Source organism: Carettochelys insculpta, chromosome 9 (assembly GCF_033958435.1).
Source record: "Carettochelys insculpta isolate YL-2023 chromosome 9, ASM3395843v1, whole genome shotgun sequence".
NCBI classification, from domain to species: domain Eukaryota; kingdom Metazoa; phylum Chordata; order Testudines; family Carettochelyidae; genus Carettochelys; species Carettochelys insculpta.
In genome coordinates, this window is record NC_134145.1 from 6,332,271 (window position 1) to 6,355,138 (window position 22,868).

The following is a 22,868-nucleotide window of genomic DNA, read 5'->3' on the forward strand; positions in this document are numbered from 1 at the left end:
CAAACTAGTGGGGCAGCTCTCCAGCTTGCATGATTGCATTGAAGTCAGTGGAGCTGCTCTGGTTGACAGGATGGACCCAATGAGGTTCTGCCCTCACGGCTGAACTCTTAGCCGCCGGTTTGTTCTGAGCTGAGGAATGAACTGGGACCACGAGGAACAAGCATGCACCGAGTTCCAGCTTAATGTGGCTGAACTCATTGGGGATATGTGGCCATCAGTGTGCCAAGACTTCAAAGCTGGGGACCTAATTCTGACCTCACTCACAAGGGGGTAAGGCTGGCAGACACACCACCAAAGTCAATAGAGTCACGCTGCTGTAATAGCAGTCCAAGCCAATGGTGAAGCTGAACTTCAAGGCCTAGCACCACCTCTGGGTGAAGTTACCAGCCCCAGCTATATTATAGGTGTACATGTGCCCATGAAAATACACACAGTCTCTGTCTCTCTCTTTCTATATATAAATATATATGTACACATAAAAGTAAACATTGGGATTTGCTTCCCCTGTTGGTCTAACAGGGCACAACCCACTGATCTTCACACCACACTGCAAAGTCTGTCTCTTTACTTGTGTGCTGAGGGGAGGGGCTCAGCCCCGGACTTTGTATCCGCTTCCCTCTGTGCACTGAGTATTTCTCCTCAGGCCTGTGTGATTGCTGCTTTCAATACATTACTGAGGCACTGCACTGACCACTTGCTTCTGGGCGGGTTTAGCCGGGAAACACGATCTCTCAGAGGGAGTTCAGCTCTGGGTCCTCACTCTGCGCACAGGCAGAGGCGTGAGCGTACAACTGTGAATTCACTCGGCGGGGTGAGAGAGACAAAGGCTGACAGCACCATGACATCTCTGCTGGACACAAGGAGGACCCCCTGGGTCTGGCAGCAAGTGGACATATACTGGATTTTCTTCCTGGCTGCTGCGTTTTGCCTCTCCTGTGTGCTGCTGAAGGTGACCCAGCTGTATCGGAGAAGACAGCAACTGCTCAAATCCCTGAAGTGTTTCCCAGGCCCACCGATGCACTGGCTGTATGGCCATGCCCAGGAGGTACGGTCTATTTCTGTTCTTATAGAGAGCTTGTTGGAATGTGCCTCTCAAACTAGTGAAGACTTTGCAATCTCAATACACTTCCCTGCTGTCCCAGACTTGCGGAGAAGTGGGGAAGGTCAATGATTTGTGTATGCAGGGAAAAGGACACTGTCATATTGGGGCGGGGGCTGCCTTTGTTAAGACCACACATTACCTAAGGCTGGATTTCTTCAGAGGTGCTCCACACCCTGAACTGCAATTCCCCCAGGCCCAAGTGGTCTCCCTTGGGCACCCAACAATGCGGGTGCCCCACATATACAGGCCGCTTTTGAACATTTGGGCCAAAAATGTTGCAAGGCTGTGTGGTAGCAGGGGTCAGTGCCAAATCTCACAGACAGGTCAGGAACTGCCAGTGGCTGCCTGGGAGGTCATGCATCAGAGGGGAGCTATCCCAGCTGGAGTGTGACTTCCAGGGTTTGGAATTATATGGCCTTATCTCCTGGCAGCCTTTGTCTGGTCCTTTGTCTGGGCAGAACAATACAACAGTCTATGAGTCTCGGCCAGGGAGCTGCCACAAATAATTAGTAGGCTGAGGCATGCAACCAGGGCAGAGCTGATAGCCAGTCTTTATGCCCCAGGTGAGCACCAACAAAGTCTAGGCTAGGGGCTCAGGCATTGGTGAGTTCCAGCAAAGTCTAAGGGTTTGGATAAGAGCAAGCACTGGCAGCACAAGGGTGAACAGTAGGGTATGACAGGCCTGCTGGCCTAGTATGAAGGGCTCTGACACCCCAGGAGTGCCAAGGTTCTGGTACTCAGTACTGGCAAGTACTGGCATGAAAAAAAAGCACTGGATTTGCCCAAGGTCGTATCAGGACTCAGTAGCAGAGTTGCTGATTGAACCAACCTGTGCTGCAGCTCACTCCAGTGTCTAAGCTCTTCAGGGCAGGGATTGTTTATTTTCTGTGTTTGTACAGCTCCTAGAACAACGTGGCCCCAATGTGGATCTATTCAAGTGCTACCATGATTATACTTCACCACGAGAGCCTCCTTTCCCGTACCTTTATTTTCCTCCCTAAACAATACTTTGTTTCTTTGTAAAAAAATCATTCCAGCTTCAAGATCAAGAACTTGACAAGATTTTGTCTTGGTCAGAGAAATACCCATACGCTCACGCTGTATGGTTTGGAGGTTTCTTAGGATTCCTGAATATCTACCACCCTGAATACGCCAAGGCTGTATACAGCAGAGGAGGTGAGAACACGCAACTGCATTTCTGAGTTATTTGGAAAAATCGTGTTTGGTTTCCTGTTCCTTAGTGCTGCTTCCACCAGAGTCCAGTTACAGCAGTGTGTGGCTATTTTGTAATCTGCAGCCTTGTTACAGGACATACGTGAAGATTGCAAAATTCAATAAAAAACAAAGTTAATGCAGAACAACTACATTGATTCATGCCAGGAGGGGCAGCCAAGGGTTACAAGACCCTTTAAACAAGCTAACGTGGAAGCTGAGTTGTGCATACTCCAGATGCAACTCCTCATTCCAGAGTGACGTTCACCATGTGCAATTATTTCTGCACTCTTCTAAGAACACAGAATGTCTGTAAGTTGGTGGGTGACAGCCGCCAACTTGGCTGACGCACTGGGTACAGAACTGGGGAATTCAGGAGCTAAAAGAATAAGCTGCTACAGCGTACGTGGAAGAGCCTTACTCCTAAGCAGCATCTGTAATTGCATCCCCTGTGGATCAGACCAAGTAGGGGGAAGCAAACTAATCATTGGGTGGAAAGCAGGTCCTGCTGCTTCACTTACCCAAGAACAGTGAACTAGCTCTGAGCAGTATGCTCGGTGAGTTAGCCATAAAATCACTGAATCATAGAATCATGGGGCTGAAAGAGACCACAGGAGGTCATTGAGTCCAGCCCCCTGTCTAAAGCAGGATCAACCCCAGCTAAAGCATCCCAGTCACGACTATGTCAAGCTGGGACTTAAAAACTTCTAGAGATGAAGATTCTGCCACCTCTCCAGGTAACACATTCCAGTGCTTCACCTGGGGAAATATTTTTTCCTAAAATCCAACCTACACCTCCCCCTTTCTAACCTGAGAGCATCGCTCCTTGTTCTGCCATTTGTCACCACTAAGAACAGCCTCTCTCCATCCTTTTTAGAGCCCCCCTGGAGGAAGTTGCCTAGAATCTGTTTTACCATGGTAGAAAGAGCAGAGTGGGGCATGAGAATCTATCAGATTTAGGAGATAAGCTCCATCTCCCATCTTGATCATTCAGTGATCGGTCCACAGTTAGAATCTGAACTATATTAACCAGTGAAATTGTGGTCCCACTGAGACCAAGAGGACCAGGATTTCGCCTGTGAAGTTTAGTGGCTGATGTGAATTGCAGGGCTGTTGACGGCCCACTAAGTAGAGGGTCTACAGGGCACCAATGAAGTTAGCACTTTGGGACAGCTTTGCTGGGTCCTACTCCATGTGTTTGATTCACCTGAAAAGTGCTTAAGTGCCAGAGAAACCCTAAAACAGTAAGAGTGAAACCACAGATAGTAAAGAAGGAGAAACCCCTGCTAATAAGGGACTCCCAGGGAACCTTTCCCCATGGGATCTCTATTTTGTTGCATATTTTACAGGCTCATAGTTCGAACTGTCAGTGAAAGTTTGCTGGCTATATGACCTAAGGCTCTGAGCCTTACAGGTATCAAGTGTCCAAACAAATCTGAGGATTTGGGCCTAAATTTTCATTTTCTTTATTTTATCTAAATTCCTCTTACCTATTACCACCACTTCGTCTCTTCCCCCTACATAAGCCACTTGCATCCCCCTAGGCTCACCACGTGAAATTAATGGGTAGCAGGTTTAAAATTAACCAAAGGACATTTTTTAATCAACGCAGCATGTTAGGCCTTTGGAACTCCTTGCCAGAGGATGTTGTGGAAGCCAAGGCTATAACAAGGTTCAAAAAAGAGCTAGATCAGTTCCTGGAGGTTAGGTCCATCAATGGCTATTAGCCCGGATGGGCAGGGCTGCTGTCCCTTGGCTCTGTTGGGCAGAGGTTGGAAATGAATGTCAGGAAAGTGATTGTTTTGGTGATTGCCTGTTTTGTTCACTCCCACGGGGGCACCTGGCATTGGCCTCTGTTAGAAGACAGGACTCTGGGCTAGATGGACCTTTGGTCTGACCCAGTGTGGCCATACTTATGATCCTGTGACTGGGGCCAGCTACAGTCCTTCCCCATGGCACACCCCTGATTTGCAGGACAGTGAAAAGGATAACGCTCAGTATAGTCCCATCAGAGAGGTAAATCTCCCTCAGCTCCATGTAGGTTCTTATCAGTCCGAGACAGCAATGATAACCCTGACCACTGTATATGATGGGGCAGTCTGGGCCTGCAATACCGTCTCTCAGTGGAGCTTAAAAGCCACAACCTAGATTTTACCATGTTGCCCTTAAATGCTTTGCTTTTCCTTATTGAAGTACAGGATGTCAGGAAAAGGTGCAAATTTACCCACTCTGTATGACCTCTTGGTTTAAGTGACCTATTTTTTTCCATGAACAACTAGCAAGTATGCCATGAATATTTGGAGGAATACACTGATGGTCTATATGTTCTGTTATTAAAACCAGATACAAGGTTGCTTCTTCCTTGCTATGATACTGGCTAAATTGCTTCATTTTGTTTTTCTGTATATGTTGCTGTTTGGGGTTTTTTGGAGGTCTGACAAGATTTTTTGAAGAAAAAATTCATAGGTGTTCTGCATAAACAATATTATTGTTTGGTGTTCTGTGGTCTTAAAAAGAAAAACCATCTTAGATGGCAAAGATGACTCCTTTAACACACTCATCTGTGGTGCATTTTTCAGATCCTAAGGCTGATGACTTCTATAATTTCTTTGTCCCATGGACTGGTAGGTATAATATTTCGTCCTCACATTGCATTATATAACTCAGTTATGGAGGGACTGTTGGGATAATTAGGTATATAAATTGGTGGCGCAGCCAGAAGAGCCCACTGGGGTGGGCCCCAACCTTGGGAGTATGGGCAAGCATGAGGGTGGGTGCGGCAGGACAGGAATGATGGAGGTGTGGTAAGCCCTGGCCCTGCTCTTCAGCCAGAGTGTTGTCAAAGTTAGACTCGAGACACAATTTGTCAGACCACTCTGTTTATTAGCAAAGCTGCTCTGCTAATACATTCAGAAAAAGTTGAGCCCCTGCCTAGGGCTCAAGTCTCTCAATTTATACAGACAAAAGAAGGCAAGCTAACAAACAAAGAAAAAAACCAGACACACACCCACTCCACATAGCCCCTGAATATCACCTTCAGCAATCTCCTGTCAATTACTCTCTGGTTACCTTATCATCCAGCACCTACTGCTCTGGTTCCAGCTTTCCCAGGCACACCTGGTTCCATCCAAACCCACCCTAAATTCCTACACACAGCATCAACACAACTTCCCCTTCTTGAACGCAGAAGCCACATTATAGCACACAGCAATGCCCCTCTGCTATATACATCGGACAAAACTGGACAGTCTCTACATAAAAGAATAAACGCACACAAATCAGACATCAGAAATGGCAATATACAAAAACCCTTAGGGGAGCACTTCAATCTCCCAGGCCACACAGTAGCAGACTTAAAAGCAGCTATCCTACAGCAAAGAAATTTCAGGACCAGACTCCAAAGAGAAATTTCTGAGCTACAATTCATCTGCAAATTTGACGCCCTCAGCTCTGGCTTAAACAAAGACTGTGAATGGCTGGCTAAATACAAAAGCAGCTTCCCCTCCTTTGGTGTTCACACCTCTAGATCAACTGCTGGTAGTAAGCCTCACCCTTGCTGACTGAGCTAACCTTGTTATCCCCACCCTTGCTCTGGCTTATTTATACCTGGCCCTGCAGATTTCCAAGACCAGCATCTGATGAAGTGAGTCTGTGCTCACGAAAGCTCATGCTCAAAACTTTTCTGTTGGTCTATAAGGTGCCACAGGACCCTTCGTTGCTATTATAGCATAGTGTGATTTTTACAGTGTAACTCTCATACTTCCACAGTGTCAAGTCAAGTGGGGTAAACCTTAGCCTCCAGGTCCCTTTCCACAGTTGGGTATTCAGGCAGAATGGGGTAAGCCCAGTGCCCCAGCCCCAGCCCCTTTCCCCAGCTAGCTTGCCGAGCAGAGCTGGGTAAGTCCTCAGCCTCCAATCCCAGTTTCCTGGGCTGGAGCACCAGGCAGGCTGGCCGGGAGCGGGCCTGGATGCCCAGTGGGTGGGCCACAGGCCACTCAGGCCCACCCGTGGCTACAGCCCTGGTATAAACTTATCCTACTTGTGAGCCCAGCTGTGAAAAGTGAGTGGGAAATTTGTATTGTGTCACAACAACCTGGAACAATAAATATCAATGGGACAAGCGGCAAAAGGGAGATAGAGAGGGAACTAATCCCAACAAAAGCTCCCTTGATATAACTCAAGGGCCGTGTTCAGATCCTGCCTGGTGAACAAGAGAAGAATGGACCAAAATTGGTGTGTCAGAAATGAGGCCTAAATTGGTGGACGGCATAATGAAGAGATGGGCTATTCAAGCCCTCGCTTCCTGCTCTTTGAGAGCTGGTAGCACAAAGATGGCACAGCCTAGGATGTGGCTCTGTAGGGCACATACACCCCTCTGCCACCATTACCTACACACTTTAGATGCTGGGCATTTACATGCATGAGAGGTACTATACACTTGGTGAACAGAATAAAACTGGATATATACACAACAACAGAGCTAAACAGCACACGAATGCATGCACAAGGGTGATTGACACAATTAAAATCCCTAGTCCTATTGCTCTGGAGCCCTATAAGCTAGCAGGATGATAGAACACAGGACTGGAAATGGCTGCTCGGGTCATCAAATTCAGTCCCCAGACACTGCAGGCAACCTCCTCATATAACCCTGTCCTTAACTGTATCAAGCTGCATCTCCAAACTGGTCAGGCTGTTTGTCCCCATAACTCCTCTGGGGATTCCATTCCAGAACCTCATCCCTCTGATGGACCTAAACCACCTTCCAACTTCCTGCCTAAGGCCTCATCTACACTAAGGAATTTTTTGTTATAACTACATTGCTCGGTGGTGTGAAAACTCCACTTCCCGGTGTGACGTAGTTACACCAACCTTAGCACCCCTGTAGATGGTGCTGTGTCAACGGGAGAGCTTTCCCCATCCCTCAGGGAGGTGAAGCACCTCAGCCAACAGGAAAGGTGTCTCCTAGTGGTGCAGAACCTCTTCACTAATAGGTTAGAGCAGTGAAATTGTGCTGATGCACCTGTGCCAATGAGGGTTTTTAGGAATAGATGGTGCCAGCCCTAAATGTATTTGTGGCCACTGTGTATGTTTTTTTAGGACTGCTACTCTTAGGAGGAGTCATAAAGGGCTGAATTCAAAACTGGTATAAGCAGTTATAAGGAGTTGCATCTGAAGTCTGAATTTGGCCCTTTTTGCCCCTTCTCAATAGCATAATCGCGAGTAACAGTCATGATGAGAATGTGAAAGACTAGGTATGTGGGAGAACTGGGTGGGAGGGTTGTGCAGGAGCCAACTGGGCCTGGGAGAGCTGGGCAGAAGTGTCCATTGGTCAGATTTCAGCCAATGGGAGCAGTGGAGGGTGGCCCTTGGGAGCAGTGGGGAGCATGGAGCCAGGTAAGTCGCCCTCCCACTATCCGTATGGCCAGCTTCCCCCCCACCTCCATCCCTCTCCACCCCAAACCTCTTTCCTCCAACTTGCCACACACACAACAGGTGTTTGGGTTTTCTCCAGGATGAGCCACCGTGAACACAGAGACCCTCTGAGGATGATTAAGCACTGTCTTTCAAGGGCTACTCTACGCTAGAAGGGTCATGGCAGCACGTCTGCATGAGCTCTCCCATAAACATAATAGACCCACCTCTGTCACACAGCACTGTCCACACTAGTGCTTATGTCGGTGTAACTTAAGTCGGTTGAATGGATGTCTTATTCACTCCACTTGCAACGTAAATTGTGCCGGCATAACTTATGGTGTAGACAAGCTCTCACAGCCCAGAGTACTACGATTTGTTATGTTTCCCTGTGGCCTCTTGCTAAGCCCACCCAAGCAGTCATTTCCTCCATGAGCAGTAAGTGATGGACAGAATCCAGACCCTGCCACAATCCAGAAAGGCTTCAACTCTGTGTTTCCCTCCTGCAGGAAAAGGATTAATCGTCTTACATGGGCCAAAGTGGTTCCAGCACCGGAGACTGCTGACTGCTGCATTTCACAACGATCTTTTGAAATCTTATGTGGAAATCTTGGCAGATTCTGCCAAAGTGATGTTGGTAGGTAACCCACTGCTATTGTCATCTTTTCTAACCTGCCCCTGCCTGCATGGAAGAGCAAGTCCCATCAAGCTGGGCTTTGTGCTCCTTCATTACAGTGAGACAAGCTAGCAGGAGATGGTCCTCATCATTTGCATCCTAGAAATAAATTGCACCTGGGTACCAATGTGGGGCAGCCTCAGAGATGATCCATCCGGCAGTGGCCCAGTAGAGTACCTTCCTAATCTTCTCTTCCTACCCCGGGATCAGTGGCTTCAGGAGGCCCCGTTGTGGGCCTCCCTTAATGTTATTGCTTCTTAATGAATTGCAGTTGGAACTAGGGTCACTCCTCAGCTCATTCTATAGCCTCTGCATAACAAAGGCCCCTTTTCTCCTCTCCTTGCTTCTCACCAATGGTGAGAGCTCACATGCCCACATGATACAGTGAGTTCAACATGCAATAGTAGTTATGTCATTCTGAGAGCACCTCCTGCCTCCAGCATACTGCACACAAGTGCTTATGCTGACCACACTTACATTGCTTAAAGGGACGTTTCCTCACGCCAACCTGAGTGACAAATTTAATGCTAGTGTAGGCATGGCCTCGCGCAACAAGAAAAAAATATTGAGAACAATGCACAGCATGGAATTGATTTAACGTTTTTTCTGCCCATGCTGAGTGTCAATATTAAAGGTCTATCCAGAACATTGCAGTAACCTACCAAACTCAGCTATACAGTTTCAGAAGGGTTGGCTATTTAAGGACTTACCATCAAAGAGTAAGGCGAGGTGGGTGAGGTAATATCTACAGCTGGGTCAACAAGCACTCTCATCAACGGAAGTCGGTCCAGTCAATAGATTGCCTCCTCCACTTTGGCTCATTCTTTTGCGGTAATTCCTTAAATATTCAACCTCATCCACATTCTCTCTTTAATATCCTTAGATCAGCAGAGCTACAACTACATTGCATACACAAGAGAATCATAATCAACCTTGGAACAGACTGTAGTGAGGAAATTGCTTAATTCATCCTGTTTGGAATCTTTAAATTAAGATTGGGCGTCTTTCTCAAATATATGCTCTAATTCAAACAGAAATGCGTTTTTTTTCCTTTACACCCACATCATATCTATAGTGTTGCATGGATTGCAAAGGAATTTAAGGTCCTGTGGACAACGAAACTATTCAAAGGATGATGGCTGACAGATGAGAAATTCCATTTGCTCTGTGAAAGCTGCTCTCTCTCTTTCACTTTAGGATAAATGGGAAAAGCGGACAACAAAAGAAAAGTCACTAGATATCACTAACGAAGTTGGCTTGATGGCTTTAGATAGCATGCTGAAATGTACCTTCAGTTATTCAAGCAACTGCCAGACCAGGTCAGTGTGAGAAGAACAGTGGTCTTGTCTTTAAGGCACTGGACTCAAACTCAAGAGCTCTGAGTTTAATTTCTAGCTGCACCTGGGACTTCTTGTGTGACTTTGGGAAAGCAATTTAGGCTGGAATTTTCAGTAAAAGCAAGGCACTTGTACAAGTTCCCAGCTGAGGCAGAAGTATAAAATTGCTCTGACGAGGCCCAAGTGTTCATCTTCACACACATTAAACACCACTTTCTTGTCTTCCCTTTAGTGAAAATACATTTCTCAAAGCTATACGTCAGCTCACAGGAATGATACAAGACAGAACCAGGACACTTCTGTACCACAATAACCTCATCTATTGGCTTACTCCCCATGGGCGTCGTTTCTGGAACAACTGCAGAATAGTCCATCAGCAAACAGGTATTTCCCTTTTCTCTTGGCTCAAGACTTTCTTCTGTATGGTTGCGGTATTAACCGTGCTGAAGTTACTGGGTCTTTTAAGAGGGATGCCCTTATGTGTGGGGAAGGAGACACACTTGAACAGATTACATTAAGAAAAGAGGCTGGGGGGCTTATGTGATGGTCAGAGACTTAAGGACAAAAGAATAGCCACGATGGGTCAGACCAAAGGTCCATCTAGCCCAGTGTCCTGTCTTCCAACAGTGGCCAATGCCATGGGTCAAAGGTGGACTGGACAGAACAAGTAACCATCAAGTGATCCATCTCCTGTTGGCCCATTCCTATCTTCTGACACACAAAAGCTGGGGACACTGTCCCTGCCCTTCCTTGCTAAAAGACATTGATTGCTTGAATGACTTTGAACATTCCTAGAATAGAATCAGAATCCGAGGGCTGGGAGAGACCTCAGGAGTTCATTGAGTCCAGTCACCTGCCTAAAGCAGGATCAATGCTTACAAAATCATCCCAGCCAGGACTTTGTCAAACCAGGACTTAAAAACTCCTGGGGGTGGAGATTCCACCACCTTTCTAGGTAATGCATTCCAGTGCTTCACCACTCTCCTAAAAAAGAGTCTTTCCTAACATCCAACCTAGACCTCTCCCAGTGTAACTTGAGACCACTGCTCCTTGTTCTGCCATCCATCACTACTGATTGCCTAAAATTCATGCTTTAGGGCAGCTCCACTAACAAGAAGAACTGCACATTCTGGTCCATTGCCTGTATCAAACAGTGGAATCAGACAAGAAAGAAATCAACATAACTATCTCATTTAGTCCAGATATTCTCTCCAGCTGTGCTCCTGGAGTACAAGCAGTCCACAGAGACCTGCCAGGTGATCTGCAGAATGAAACCTGCTGAGAATCAGGCAAGGGTAGGATTACAGCATTGGGGCGGGGTGGGGATAATACCCAGGAGATAATCTATCTCTAACTAAATGCACCTGGAACAAAGAAGTAGGAGAATCTATGGCTTTATTCCATACGATGCTTTTGTGAGTATAACAAAATGGGGTTTCAGCAGATCTGAGGTATGCTCTTTCTTTTGCTACCGACTTCACATGTGACCTTAAAAATCACGTAATACTTCTGTGCCTTAAATTTCCTTGCCTAAGAAAAGAGAAATAACACATAACATACATACTCCATGTAGGAGATCTGAAAATACTGATTATAAAGAACTTTGAGATTCTCTGTAGAAAGAAGTAAAGTATTCTGCTTTCTAGTGAGTTGACTGGTTCATTTTTAAACATATCTTGAGATGGGCCTTCCACCTTTTGCTTTCTGAATTACTAGTGAATCATAGTAAATTTTAACAAAATATGTTCTTTTCTTTCTAGAGAAGGTGATCAAGGAGAGGAAGGAGTGGCTCAAGGGTGAGCAAGAACTCGAAAAGATCCAGAAGAAGAGGCATCTGGACATTCTGGATATTCTTCTATGTGCCAAGGTGAGTCCTGAAGAACACACTTGAACCAATTATAATTGTACCATTTGCACGTTTCACTAAACATCATTGAGCAATACCTGATCATTGCTGGCCGCAGGGTCCTCACCAAATATCTTATTGGCTACGTCTACACGTGCAGCCAACATCGAAATAGTCTATTTCGATGAATAACGTCTACACGTCCTCCAGGGCCAGCAACGTCAAGGTTCAACTTCGACGTTGCTCAGCCCAACATCGAAATAGGCGCAGCGAGGGAACGTCTACACGTCAAAGTAGCACACATCGAAATAGGGATGCCAGGCACAGCTGCAGACAGGGTCACAGGGAGGACTCAACAGCCAGCCGCTCCCTTAAAGGGCCCCTCCCAGACACAGTTGCACTAAACAACACAAGGTACACAGAGCTGACAACTGGTTGCAGACCCTGTGCCTGCAGCATAGATCCCCAGCTGCCGCAGAAGCAGCCTGGGCTAAGGGCTGCTGCCCACGGTGACCATAGAGCCCCGCAGGGGCTGGAGAGAGAGCATCTCTCAACCCCCCAGCTGATGGCCACCATGGAGGACCCAGCAATTTCGACGTTGCGGGACGCGGATCGTCTACACGGTCCCTACTTCGACGTTGAACGTCGAAGTAGGGCGCTATTCCTATCTCCTCATGAGGTTAGCGACTTCGACGTCTCGCCGCCTAACGTTGAAGTTAACTTCGAAATAGCGCCCGACGCGTGTAGACACGACGGGCGCTATTTCAAAGTTGGTGCCGCTACTTCGAAGTAGCGTGCACGTGTAGACGCAGCTATTGTTAGTGGTGCTCCCTGCAATGTGACCTCACACACACTATCAGCGCAAGGTCATGCCATCAAGGCAAGGATGGGTGTTCAGCAAAAAGGTGTCCTGCTGGTGGCACGATTGCATGAGAGGCCACCCGTTTAGGGGCAGAAAAAAAATCGACAGGATTTCCTGTATTTTGGATATGCTTCAGAGGCCACTCTATCTAAAACTCCAAGCACATAATTGGAGTTCTGCCTTGCAGTTTTTATAGATCTTAAGGCACCTTTGGTCTTAGGTAGCTTCATGATCTACAGAAGTCTCAACATTTGGATTGAATTAATCTTTGGTTTGCATCTCCTCAGGGAGCTAGGTAGACATTTTTGATTCTGGTGGGCGTGCAGAACATCAACAAAAAAACATAAGAACTGCCACTGGGTGAGACATGAGGCCTGTCTCGTCCTGTCTCTGGCAGTGGTTAGCTCCTTCAGAAGGAGTTGTGAGAACCCCACTGTGGGAGATGTGAGACACCCTGCCCACCATATTAGTTCTTATCCTTATCTCTAATAGTTAGAGATTATCTTAAACCCTGAAGAGTGAGGATTAATTGTAAAACTCCTCCATTCCCGAATTAGGATGAAAAAGGAGAAGGACTATCTGATGAAGATGTACGTGCTGAGGCAGACACTTTCATGTTTGCGGGTCACGATACCACAGCCACTGGCATGTCATGGCTCCTGTACTGCATGGCCCTGCACCCAGAGCACCAGGAGAGATGCAGGGAAGAGATCAAAGAGGTTCTGGGAGATCGAGAGACCATTCAGTGGTGAGACTTCACCTCATTTATTGCAAATTGTTCCCTCATTCCAGAATCTGATTTTTATCATTTTACATCATGACTTGGGGAGCAAGTCTGATGTGTCGCAAACATCTCAAGCTAATTTTTAAGCTTCTGCAGAGCCAGAGAATATTAATCTGGGCTAACTCCTCTACCTTCATTGACGTTACTCCAGACTTACATGGATAAGAACGAGAACAGAATTTCACCTCAGGAAAAACCATGCCAGACCTTCAGTCAACTCCTCTGAAGCCACTTAGTGCTTCGGGGAATGCAATTAAGATACACTAACTTGGATGTTTATTTATGAGCTTAAGGTGTGGTGGTAGGTCTATCATCACCTACTTATGATCATTGTTGATTTGGGCATCTCCCACCATAAGATTGATAACTGACAAGACTACAGTAGGTGCGGAGAATGATCAATGAGCAGTCTCTGGCAGAGTTTTTGTCCAAATCACCAATGAAAATAAACAGCGAAGTACAGCTCTCTCACAGTGCAAGGATCACGGTTGGCAGAAATCTGGGGTTTCCAAACAAAAAAGCAGTCCAGTAGCACTTTGAAGACGAACAAAGTAATTTATTAGGCGATGAGCTTTCGTGGGACAGACCCACTTCTTCAGACCATAGCTGAACCAGAACAGCCTCAATATTTAAGGCACAGAGAACCAAAAATAGTAATCAAGGTTGACAAATCAGAAAAATATTATCAAGGTGAGCAAATCAGAGAGCAGAGGGGCAGAAGCAGGAGGGGGGAGTCAAGAATTAGATGAAGTCAAATATGCAAAGGAGCCCCCGTAATGAGCTAGAAAATTCCCTTCCCAGTTCAAACCATGTGTTAACGTGTCAAATTTGAATATAAAAGAGAGTTCGGCAGCCTCTCATTCCAAACTGTTGCGAAAATTCCTCTTCAGTAAAACTCAGACTTTCAGGTCATTAACAGAATGACCCACTCCATTAAAGGGCTGGCTGACAGGTTTGTGGATCGGGAGTGCTCTCATGTCTGTTTTACAGTTTTTGAGTAATTTTGCCACTTTGAAATTTTATTCTGTTCCAAATCAAAACAAAACTAAATGGTTTGAAATTTCTTGTGATCTAAACATTCCCTACACCTTTGTTTTGTAATCACTGGTATATGACTGGGGACCCCAAGACTTTCAGTGTCCTGGATCTGTTGGCTCCCTGGGCTGCTGGGAGCCTGGAGTCCCCAGTAGTCTACAAACATGGAGATATATATGTCTCATAGATCTGAAAGGGACCTCAAATCCGGCCCCCTGCCCTCACACAGCGTGACCTATCATGATCCCCAGAAGATATTTTTTTAATCTAACCTGCTTCACACTGAGCTGTCCTTTCCCCTGATGTTTGGCAGTGTCAATCGTCTGAGATTTCAGAAAAGATCTCGGAGTCCAAATTGTGTTTGTGTAAAATGTTAGGTTTGATGAAATTTTCCCACCAACCCTACTAAAGCTGCATGTTGTCAATGAACATCTAAGTTGTACAATAAAGTTAGGCTAGGGGGACTATTATACATCTCATCCTGTCTCTGGCATATATATATATATATATATATATATATATATCCACAGCCACATGGACATATGTTTCAGAGCGGAGGATTCTGTCCCCCAGTAACGTAGTATTTTGTGACCTTGAGCAAACATTCATAATTTTGTATTTTAAGCAAAAGAACGGCTTTCATTATACCTGCACTTCTTAAGCTTTTCGCTTCAATGGCCCGTTACAAAAGCAGTTTCTCTCCTCTGGAAGTTCACACCTCCACATTAGAACCTGACAATGGGCCATATCCCCCTGACTGATCTAACTTGTTTTTTCTCCTCTCTTGATGTATGCTACTGATAATGGGCCATTTCAGCTCTGGCCCTCCCTTTTACTGGGGACCCTCTTCTTTAAATACTCTTCTGCACATCCCCCCCACCCCCCTCAAGCATCTGACAAAGCGGGTCTTTGCCCACGAAAGTTTATGTTCCAAAATATCCGTTAGTCTATAAGGTGCCACAGGACTTCTTGTTTTACTGGGAAAAGAGTTCTCAGGTTCGGCCATATTTTTGGTTTCTTTTCAGGAATGACCTTAGTAACATGACCTACTGCACCATGTGCATTAAAGAAAGTCTCCGCCTCTACCCTTCAGTTCCTCAAGTGTATCGACAACTCAGCCAACCAGTCACATTTTTTGATGGGAAGAGTTTGCCAGAAGGTCTGATTTATCCTCTTTCCTGTGTTCTTTATAAGTTTAACAGGTGCAATTTTACACACAGTAGCTACTGGGTCTTGAATGCGTGTGTACGCCCTTGCTGCTCAGGTTAGACAGAAGAAGACTGAGAGGGGACGTGACAGTGGTTTTCAAGTACCTCAAAGAGGGTCACAAGCAGGAGAGAGAAAAATTGTTCTCTTTGGCCGCTGTTGGTAGGACAAGAAGCGATGGGCTTAAACTGCAGCAAGGGAGGTTTAGGTGGGAGATTAGGAAAAACTTTCCAACTGTCAGGGTGGAATAAATTGCCTAGGGAGGTTTGTAGAATATCTATCACTGGAAATATTTGAGAGCAGGTTAGCTAGATGTCTATCAGAGAATGGTCTAGATGGTGCTTGGTCCTGCCATGTGGGCGGGAAACTGGACTTGATGATCTCTTGAGATCCCTTCCAGGTCTGGTGTTCTATGATTCTGTGATTATTGGCCCAAAGGACGGCATTTGCATCGTGATGAAGAACCCACTCTGAAAGCCACAGGGGTTTGGCTGTAGGGCTTGGGGTTTAATCTATTTCAGAAGCTGGGCTGTGAAAAAAGGAAACAATGGCACATTATGATCACAGTGGCTATGGAAAAAGACATGGTAGGGACAGGGAAGGACATTAAATACAGGGCATGTGGGGAACGCTCTGGCCCAGTTTCAAGAGCCGGATGAATTTTTCTTGCCAGTTGGCAAGATCTATGTGCCCAAAGACAGAAGAACTCATCAGGTGCCCCACCACAAAGTTAGCACCCTAGGGAAAGCTGCTGAATAGGAGCAAACATATTTGGACACAGGCCCACCAATGGGGCAGGGCTGTGTGTGCAAAAGGGGAAATTGTCCAAGGGCCCAGCAATTTAAAAGGTCTAGTTTATCTCCACTGGAGCCCCTTGCAGCATGTTCGGGGTATCTCTCAGGGCTGGGTGCAGGGTGTGGGGAGCACAGTGCTTGCTGCACTCTGTAGGTAGCACTGAGGGCTGGCTGCCTCCAGCCCCACACCTTCTGCCCAAGGCCTCACTCCTTCAGGGAGCATGGAGTTAGGGCCCACCTGCTTTGCCCAGAGGCCTGGCCAGTCTGTCGGCACCCCTGCTGGGAAAATAGCAGCTTGCTAACTCCACCAGGAGGTGTAAGACATAGGTTGTGACTCTGATTGGAGAAAGGGAGGGGCGGAGATGGGGCAGTCCTGCAGGAAACACCAGGAACTACTGAGCTTGACGGGGGATAAATGTAGGTTTATGTCCCTTCATTGTTCCTGGTGGAATCCCTGTCTTCAGAGGTTTGAAGACCTAGTTGGATAAACACTTGTCAGAGATGATTTACGTTAACTTAATTCTGCTTCATCATGGGGAGATAAACTAGGTGGCCTCCTGAGGTCCCATCCAGCCATAGACTTGTGTGGGACTGTAATTGCGTATGACATTTGTCATTAATAGGCTGTCTCACTCCATCTACTATGCTTTGGCACCTTATGGTCGGATTACAAATAATCAGTCAGCCAATCAGTCGTGGCTGGCTGCTGAGTATCAGGAACTGAGAGATTGTGCAAGAGCACAAAAATATAAATGGAAAGAAAATATTGTATTGTTGTAGGCGATTTTCTTGTTTTGAGATCATCTCTCCCATTCTTACCAGGTAGCCTAGTGTCTCTGCACATTTATGCTCTCCACAGAAATCCCATGGTATGGAAGGATCCAGAGGTATGTTGTTTTGCTTCTTGTGATACTCAGATTTGTGTTGGCTGGACACAGAGGAAGGAACTAGCTACATCATCCCACCCAACCCCACCATCTGTTGGGGCAGTGCGACTAAATACCACCAGGATTTTGGGCCAGGCCAGCTGGGCTGACAGCCTCACCAGGCCCCTGGGCCAGACAGGGGAGGCCCTACACTGTACCCCTGGAATGGGCATGGCCTCTGGCAGAAGGGATGGGGCTTTCTTTAGAGTACAACTGCTCTCTTCTTTCAGGTGTTTGACCCCCTGAGATTTTCCCAAGACAACATCTCTGATCAGCATTCCTTCGCCTTTTTGCCCTTCGCCGCTGGACCACGGTGAAGTATTAATTAATTAATTGTGTGATTGAGTTTAGTATAAAAGACATTTACAAGCAGAAAACCACAATGAGAGGAGAGGAAATTATCTAATGCTTCTCTAATTGTTCTCAGAAGGAGGTGGTTAAGACTGTCATATACTGCCTGATTCCAAGTCCTTTGACTATAAACATATTATTATTTGCATAACAGTAGCAGCTAGAAGCACCAACTAATTTTACTGGGCCCCATTGTGCTGGGACCACTATATACACCACAGAGACAGAGACAGGGTACCTAATGGTGAGTGTGTGCTAGATGTCCCCCTCTGAGACTGACTTGCCAAACCTACGAGTCTCTGACAACCCTGCTTAGAGAACCGGACTCTTTGTCTCAAGCTGTATCAGCTCATGCTTCTAGTTCTGGTGGTCCCCGAGTAAGCCTCCCATGTGGTAATCAGGATGGAAGCAACCGTGGTAGACCTTGCTTAGAAGAGCTTATGATCAAAATAGTCAAAGGCTTGGAGAGAAAACAGAGGTACAGGGTGGGGACTGACTTGTGCAGAGTCACACAGCAGGTCAGTGGCTGCTCTAGGAATGGCACACACTGGAGCACCCTGCCTCTCTTCACACTCAAGTGGGGTTGGGTCAGGCCCTTAATAACTTAGCCCATAACTATTTTCCTTCTCTTCTTTCAGGAGCTGCATCGGGCAGCAGTTCGCCATGACTGAGTTGAAGGTGGCTCTTGCCCTGACCCTCCTCCGCTTCGAAATCTCACCTGACCTGACCAAACCTCCTACGGTTGTAACTGAGCTTATTCTACGCTCCTCAACTGGGATACACGTGTATTTAAAGAAACTTTCCTAATATCCTCAGTGCTCCATGCTGATACTTTCTTAGGTATTATTTTCAGCAAAGCCTGCAAGCCACAAGACTTTCTTAGTAGATTTGCTCATCTTAAATTTCAGAGGATCAGTATGTCACCCAACTAGTGTATGGGGAAGGAGAAGACCGTGGGTGGGAGAATACATTTTTATGGGACCTGATCCTCAGCTAATGTAAAGGGATGCAGCTTTGCTGACTTCTAGCTATGCCAATATACACCAGCTGAGAACTGCATCTAAGTTGTCTAAAAATATGCCATATACTGTAACATGAATGACACTGCAACAGGACATCACTGGTTCTGAAATCCTGGATAGCGAAGGCATAATTATGTTCTGTACAGAGATCCTTTTTTTTCTGTTGGCTTTTTCAGTGCTCTTTGTCTGTTCCTTCCAGCCTGCCTTACAAAGCAATGAGGATCTTAATATTACGTTTGCCAGTGTAGGAGAAGGAAGCATTTTCCTCTTCACAATTGGAAGTAAGGTGTCCATTTCTCCATGGGCCAAGATGGAAAAATTTATGGGAGCAAGATTTCCTGTTAAATGCCACATGATTTAAACACCAATAAAAAACAAATTTTGACCTAATTTCCACAGGTGGGACAATCCACAGTATAATGCCATTGAATATAGTGGCATTGCTCTGGATTTCCAATGGAGAACATGGCTTGGGTATTAGAAAAGTTGCAATGTATTGTATTGCAAGGTGCTTTTGGAGATCCATATCTCCTAAATTGGATAAAAGATTTGCTCTTGGACAGAACTGCAAACTCTTTTGTAGTTGAGCATCTTCAAAAGGAGCTGTGGGGCTTTTTGATGCTTTGATTGCTTGTCCTGAGTTTGTTGAGACCATTTCAATAAACACATAAACAATCTTCAACCCCTTGGTGAGATATTTCGTAGTGTAAATGGCTGAGTTGTTTGCTGTTTCTAGGGGCTGTCCCTGGGGAGACAGCCTGATTCAGGACAGTAGATTTTTCTGGAAGCAAAGCCCCAGTTCCTTAGGGAAGCAGGACAAGGAAGTAGCGTCAATGATCAAACTCAACATTGCCAACATCTGGGTTGAAGGCTGTCTAAGGTATGATCAGCTGTGGAGGCTGTGTCAAAAATGACCAGTGAGTGTCATAAGCAAACAATATAGTGATGACTCAGAGCTTTATATCCATGAGCATTTTGACATGGATTCTGAAGTCTCTGTGAACAGTGCATTTGGGCAATCAACACCATTATGAAGGACAATGCTGCCACCTGGTTTGCACCAGTAAGAAGGCATCTACCTGTGTATCAGTCTCATGCACAGTCCATTGAACCAAGGGACCTAAACCAAACAGAGTGGGACTTTTCAAAATACCTCAGAAATATAGAAGCAAGAGTCCCATGGAAAATCCGTGTGACTTAGTCTCCTAAACTATTTCATTATTTTGGATAATCCCAGACACAACCTCTCTGTGTCTCATTTTCTAAGCTGAGCTAACAGTAACTGTGAGTGTCCCAATAGCACCAATCTACTGGCTTTTTTACCTACTTTACTTACCTCTGCAAGACCCTTTACAAAAAAGGATGGAGATTCTACAACATCCCTAGGCAGTTTTTTTCAGAATTTAACCACCCTGACAGTTGGGAAGTTTTTCCTAATGTCCAGCCTAAACCTCCCTTGCTACAATTTAAGCCCATTGCTTCTTGTCCTATCATCAGAGGCTAAGGAAAATATTTTCCCCTCCTTTTAGGTATTTGAAAGCTGTTATCAAGTCCTCTCTCAGATTTCAAAACATCATTATGAAACGCAATGCTCAGCAGCTGATGGTGTTGGAACCACTTTGGTCTATGTAAGAGCAATAGGCCTCTCCCTAATGAGGGAAACACACAGATTGAACTCTTCTGGATTGCAGCAAAGTGTCTGTATTTCTGTTTATAATTACAGTTCGAAGCAAAGGCTGCTCAGATGGGCTGAACAAGGGGCCTCACTGAAACAACATAAAGCCAGACAGCCAGGGCTGTGAAAGGTGGCATGAGAGAGAAGGTTTCTGCCCTTGAAAGACAGCTGCTAATTGTCTCTGGAGAGTTTTTGTGTTCCCGATATCTCATTTCTCAGGAAATTCATCCCCCGGTTGTGTGGGTGCAGAGCTGGAGAAAAGGGGTTAGGAAAGCAGGGCAGATGTCCTAAATAACGTACAGAGTGGCCATGAGCGCATTTAGGATGGGTCTAGAGTTGTCCACTTCTGACCAAACAAACCCAAATGCTCTTGTCCCACCACTTCTCCGAGGCCTCAACCCACTTGCTCCATCCCCTCATCCTCTGTCCTCACCCTCACTCACTCACTTTTTTTTACCAGGCTAGGGAGAGTCCCTTTCTAACTAGATGTTTGGCTGAAAACCAGACATCCGGCCACCCTTTGCAGGCCCACACTTAAAACGCAGCTCTAACGTGCTAATGAAGATGCTCTATGCAAAGAGGAAGCCAAGTGGCTGTGCCAGTGGCGGGAATATGCCTGTCAACACAGCCCTGCCTACCCCATCCCCGAGATCGGCATCAGGACATCACACCCGCAACACCGTAGTTTCAGCACAGTAATTCCCTAGTGTCGACTCAGCCATAGGTTTGAAGATACGTTAAAACAGCCGAGGAGTGAGGCACTGGAATAATAGTCCCATAAGCACTGGGACAAACAACCTGACCTGTCTGAAGCTATAGCTTGATGCATTTAAGAACAGGGCTCTCTGTGGGGCTGCCAGCAAGATTTCCCAGAGATCTTGGGCATGGCTGTAATGCACAGAGCACAGGTCAGGGAGACGGTGCACAAGGATGGCTGAAGGATGGTGCTCTGAAGCTGAGGCCCACCCAAGCAGAGCCCTGGCGCTGAGTGCTTTAACGTGCTCTGGCCTTTCACAGCCACAGGGAGGCAGGGTCAGCGTTCCTCACTCCCAGCCTGGTGACCATTGCCCTTCACCAAGTCTTCTCAGCTAAAGAGGTGCCAACTAGAGTGGGCCATAGTGGGAAGTTGGAAAACAGCAAAATGCACTGAGGAGACTGCAAGGTTGTTATGGCTACCACCGCCATGATGATCGCAGGAAGTAGGGACCAACTTCTGCTGCAACTCTGCCTCAGGCCCCCAGGTAATCTGCTGGTCTGCACCCATAGGACAATTGAAGTGGCTGTTGGGGCCTCCCAAAGCATGGAGCATGGGGCAATGCTCTCAAACTTGTCTATGGACAGGATGGCTGTGATAGGGAGAATACCCCACCCCTTCATTATCTCCTCCACAAGGTGGACCCGGTTTCAGACACACCAATTTCGGTCCACACTTCTCCTGTTTCCAGGCAAAAGTCAAATGTACCAGTCCAAGGGAGAAAGAAATCATAGAAGACACCAGTCTTAGGATCTGAAAAATGCACCAGAGATGTGTATGATTTAGTGGTTCAGACTTTGCCTTCTAAGCCAAGCCATGTCCCCTAAGTGCAGAGGACATGCAGGGAGGGTCAGATTTCACCCTCCCTTGATATCCTGTGTCTCAGCTTGGAAAGCAAAGCATCTGAAGGCAACCCAGCAAGATCTACCCTGTGCCAACAGGTGGCTGTGCCATAGACAGAGTGGTCAGGATTCTCGCTGCAGCTCCAGCAGCATTTATACGCTGATAACACCTGTCCCTCTCTCACATCACCCATGCAGGGGGTGGGCCATGTGAAGGGCTGTCACTGGCACCAGTGCACCCACCAGTCCAGCTCACATAAGCCACTGAACTTCACAGGTGAAATCCTGGCCGCACCAACTTGAGTGATTCCACAATTCCACCCTTTAGTGTGGCTCAGATTCTACCTGCTGACCTGCAGGTGAAAGGGTCCATCCCCCAGCGGGACTGATTTCCCACGGCTGCCAGACTCTCAAGCCCCACTCTGCTCTTCTGCGCTTGACAGCGCGGACGCTAGGCAGTGGTGTGAGGCTCACCCACCCAGTGCATTGCTCGGGGGCAGCTCGCTGCTTTGAGGTGGGTGGTGCAGCAGGACGTGGTGGCCACGTGGAGCACGCTGGTTAGTTGGTGTTGACACTCCCCCTCTGGGTCTGATCCTCAGAGGATGCCAGTGCAGAGACTGCTGTGGAGTCAGGCTCACCCGCACATGGTGTAGCCGCTCATTCTTTTAGCTCCAGTCCCTGGTAGGTCAGCCAAACTGACGGCCATCACACGGGGAATCCACCTCAAGATGTTCTGTTCTTAGAAGAGAGCACAAAAAATGCCAAGGTTAAAATTCACTCCTCTACAGAGAAGATGCCCTGGGCCTATACGCAACTTAACTTCCATGTTAGCCTGTTTGGAGGGCGTTGTAACCCTTGCCTGGCCCTCTATGCATAAATGTATCTTGTCTGTCTGAGTTCACATTAATTTGCAATTGAATCTTGCAGTGGGTGACTACATTCTGTAACAGGTCTACAGATTTCAAGGTATGCCACTGAAACTGAACTTGTGCCTGTAGCACTGAGCAACAGGAATCCTAAAATGAATTT

At 46.6% G+C, this 22,868-nt stretch overlaps 1 protein-coding gene across 1 annotated transcript; it reads left to right on the forward strand.

Annotated features, from left to right (window-relative positions):
• The first annotated feature begins 784 nt into the window (after positions 1-784).
• Positions 785-19,243, forward strand: LOC142017403 (cytochrome P450 4B1-like). The gene is made up of 12 exons (XM_075002204.1): positions 785-1,045; positions 2,140-2,278; positions 4,894-4,938; positions 8,239-8,366; positions 9,603-9,724; positions 9,975-10,126; positions 11,503-11,609; positions 13,008-13,198; positions 15,295-15,428; positions 17,092-17,156; positions 17,426-17,508; positions 18,185-19,243. The coding sequence occupies exons 1-12, from the start codon at positions 839-841 to the stop codon at positions 18,351-18,353; spliced, it is 1,542 nt and encodes a 513-aa protein (XP_074858305.1). The 5' UTR covers positions 785-838; the 3' UTR covers positions 18,354-19,243.
• The last annotated feature ends 3,625 nt before the right edge of the window (positions 19,244-22,868 follow it).

What these genes read in the sequence shown, in the direction of transcription:
- LOC142017403 (XM_075002204.1), top strand. Translation starts at nt 839, where the DNA reads ATGACATCTCTGCTGGACACAAGGAGGACCCCCTGGGTCTGGCAGCAA. An exon ending in ATTCTGCCAAAGTGATGTTG is followed by an intron (nt 8,367 to 9,602) that starts GTAGGTAACCCA and finishes CTTTCACTTTAG; the next exon opens with GATAAATGGGAAAAGCGGAC. An exon ending in AATAGTCCATCAGCAAACAG is followed by an intron (nt 10,127 to 11,502) that starts GTATTTCCCTTT and finishes TTTTCTTTCTAG; the next exon opens with AGAAGGTGATCAAGGAGAGG.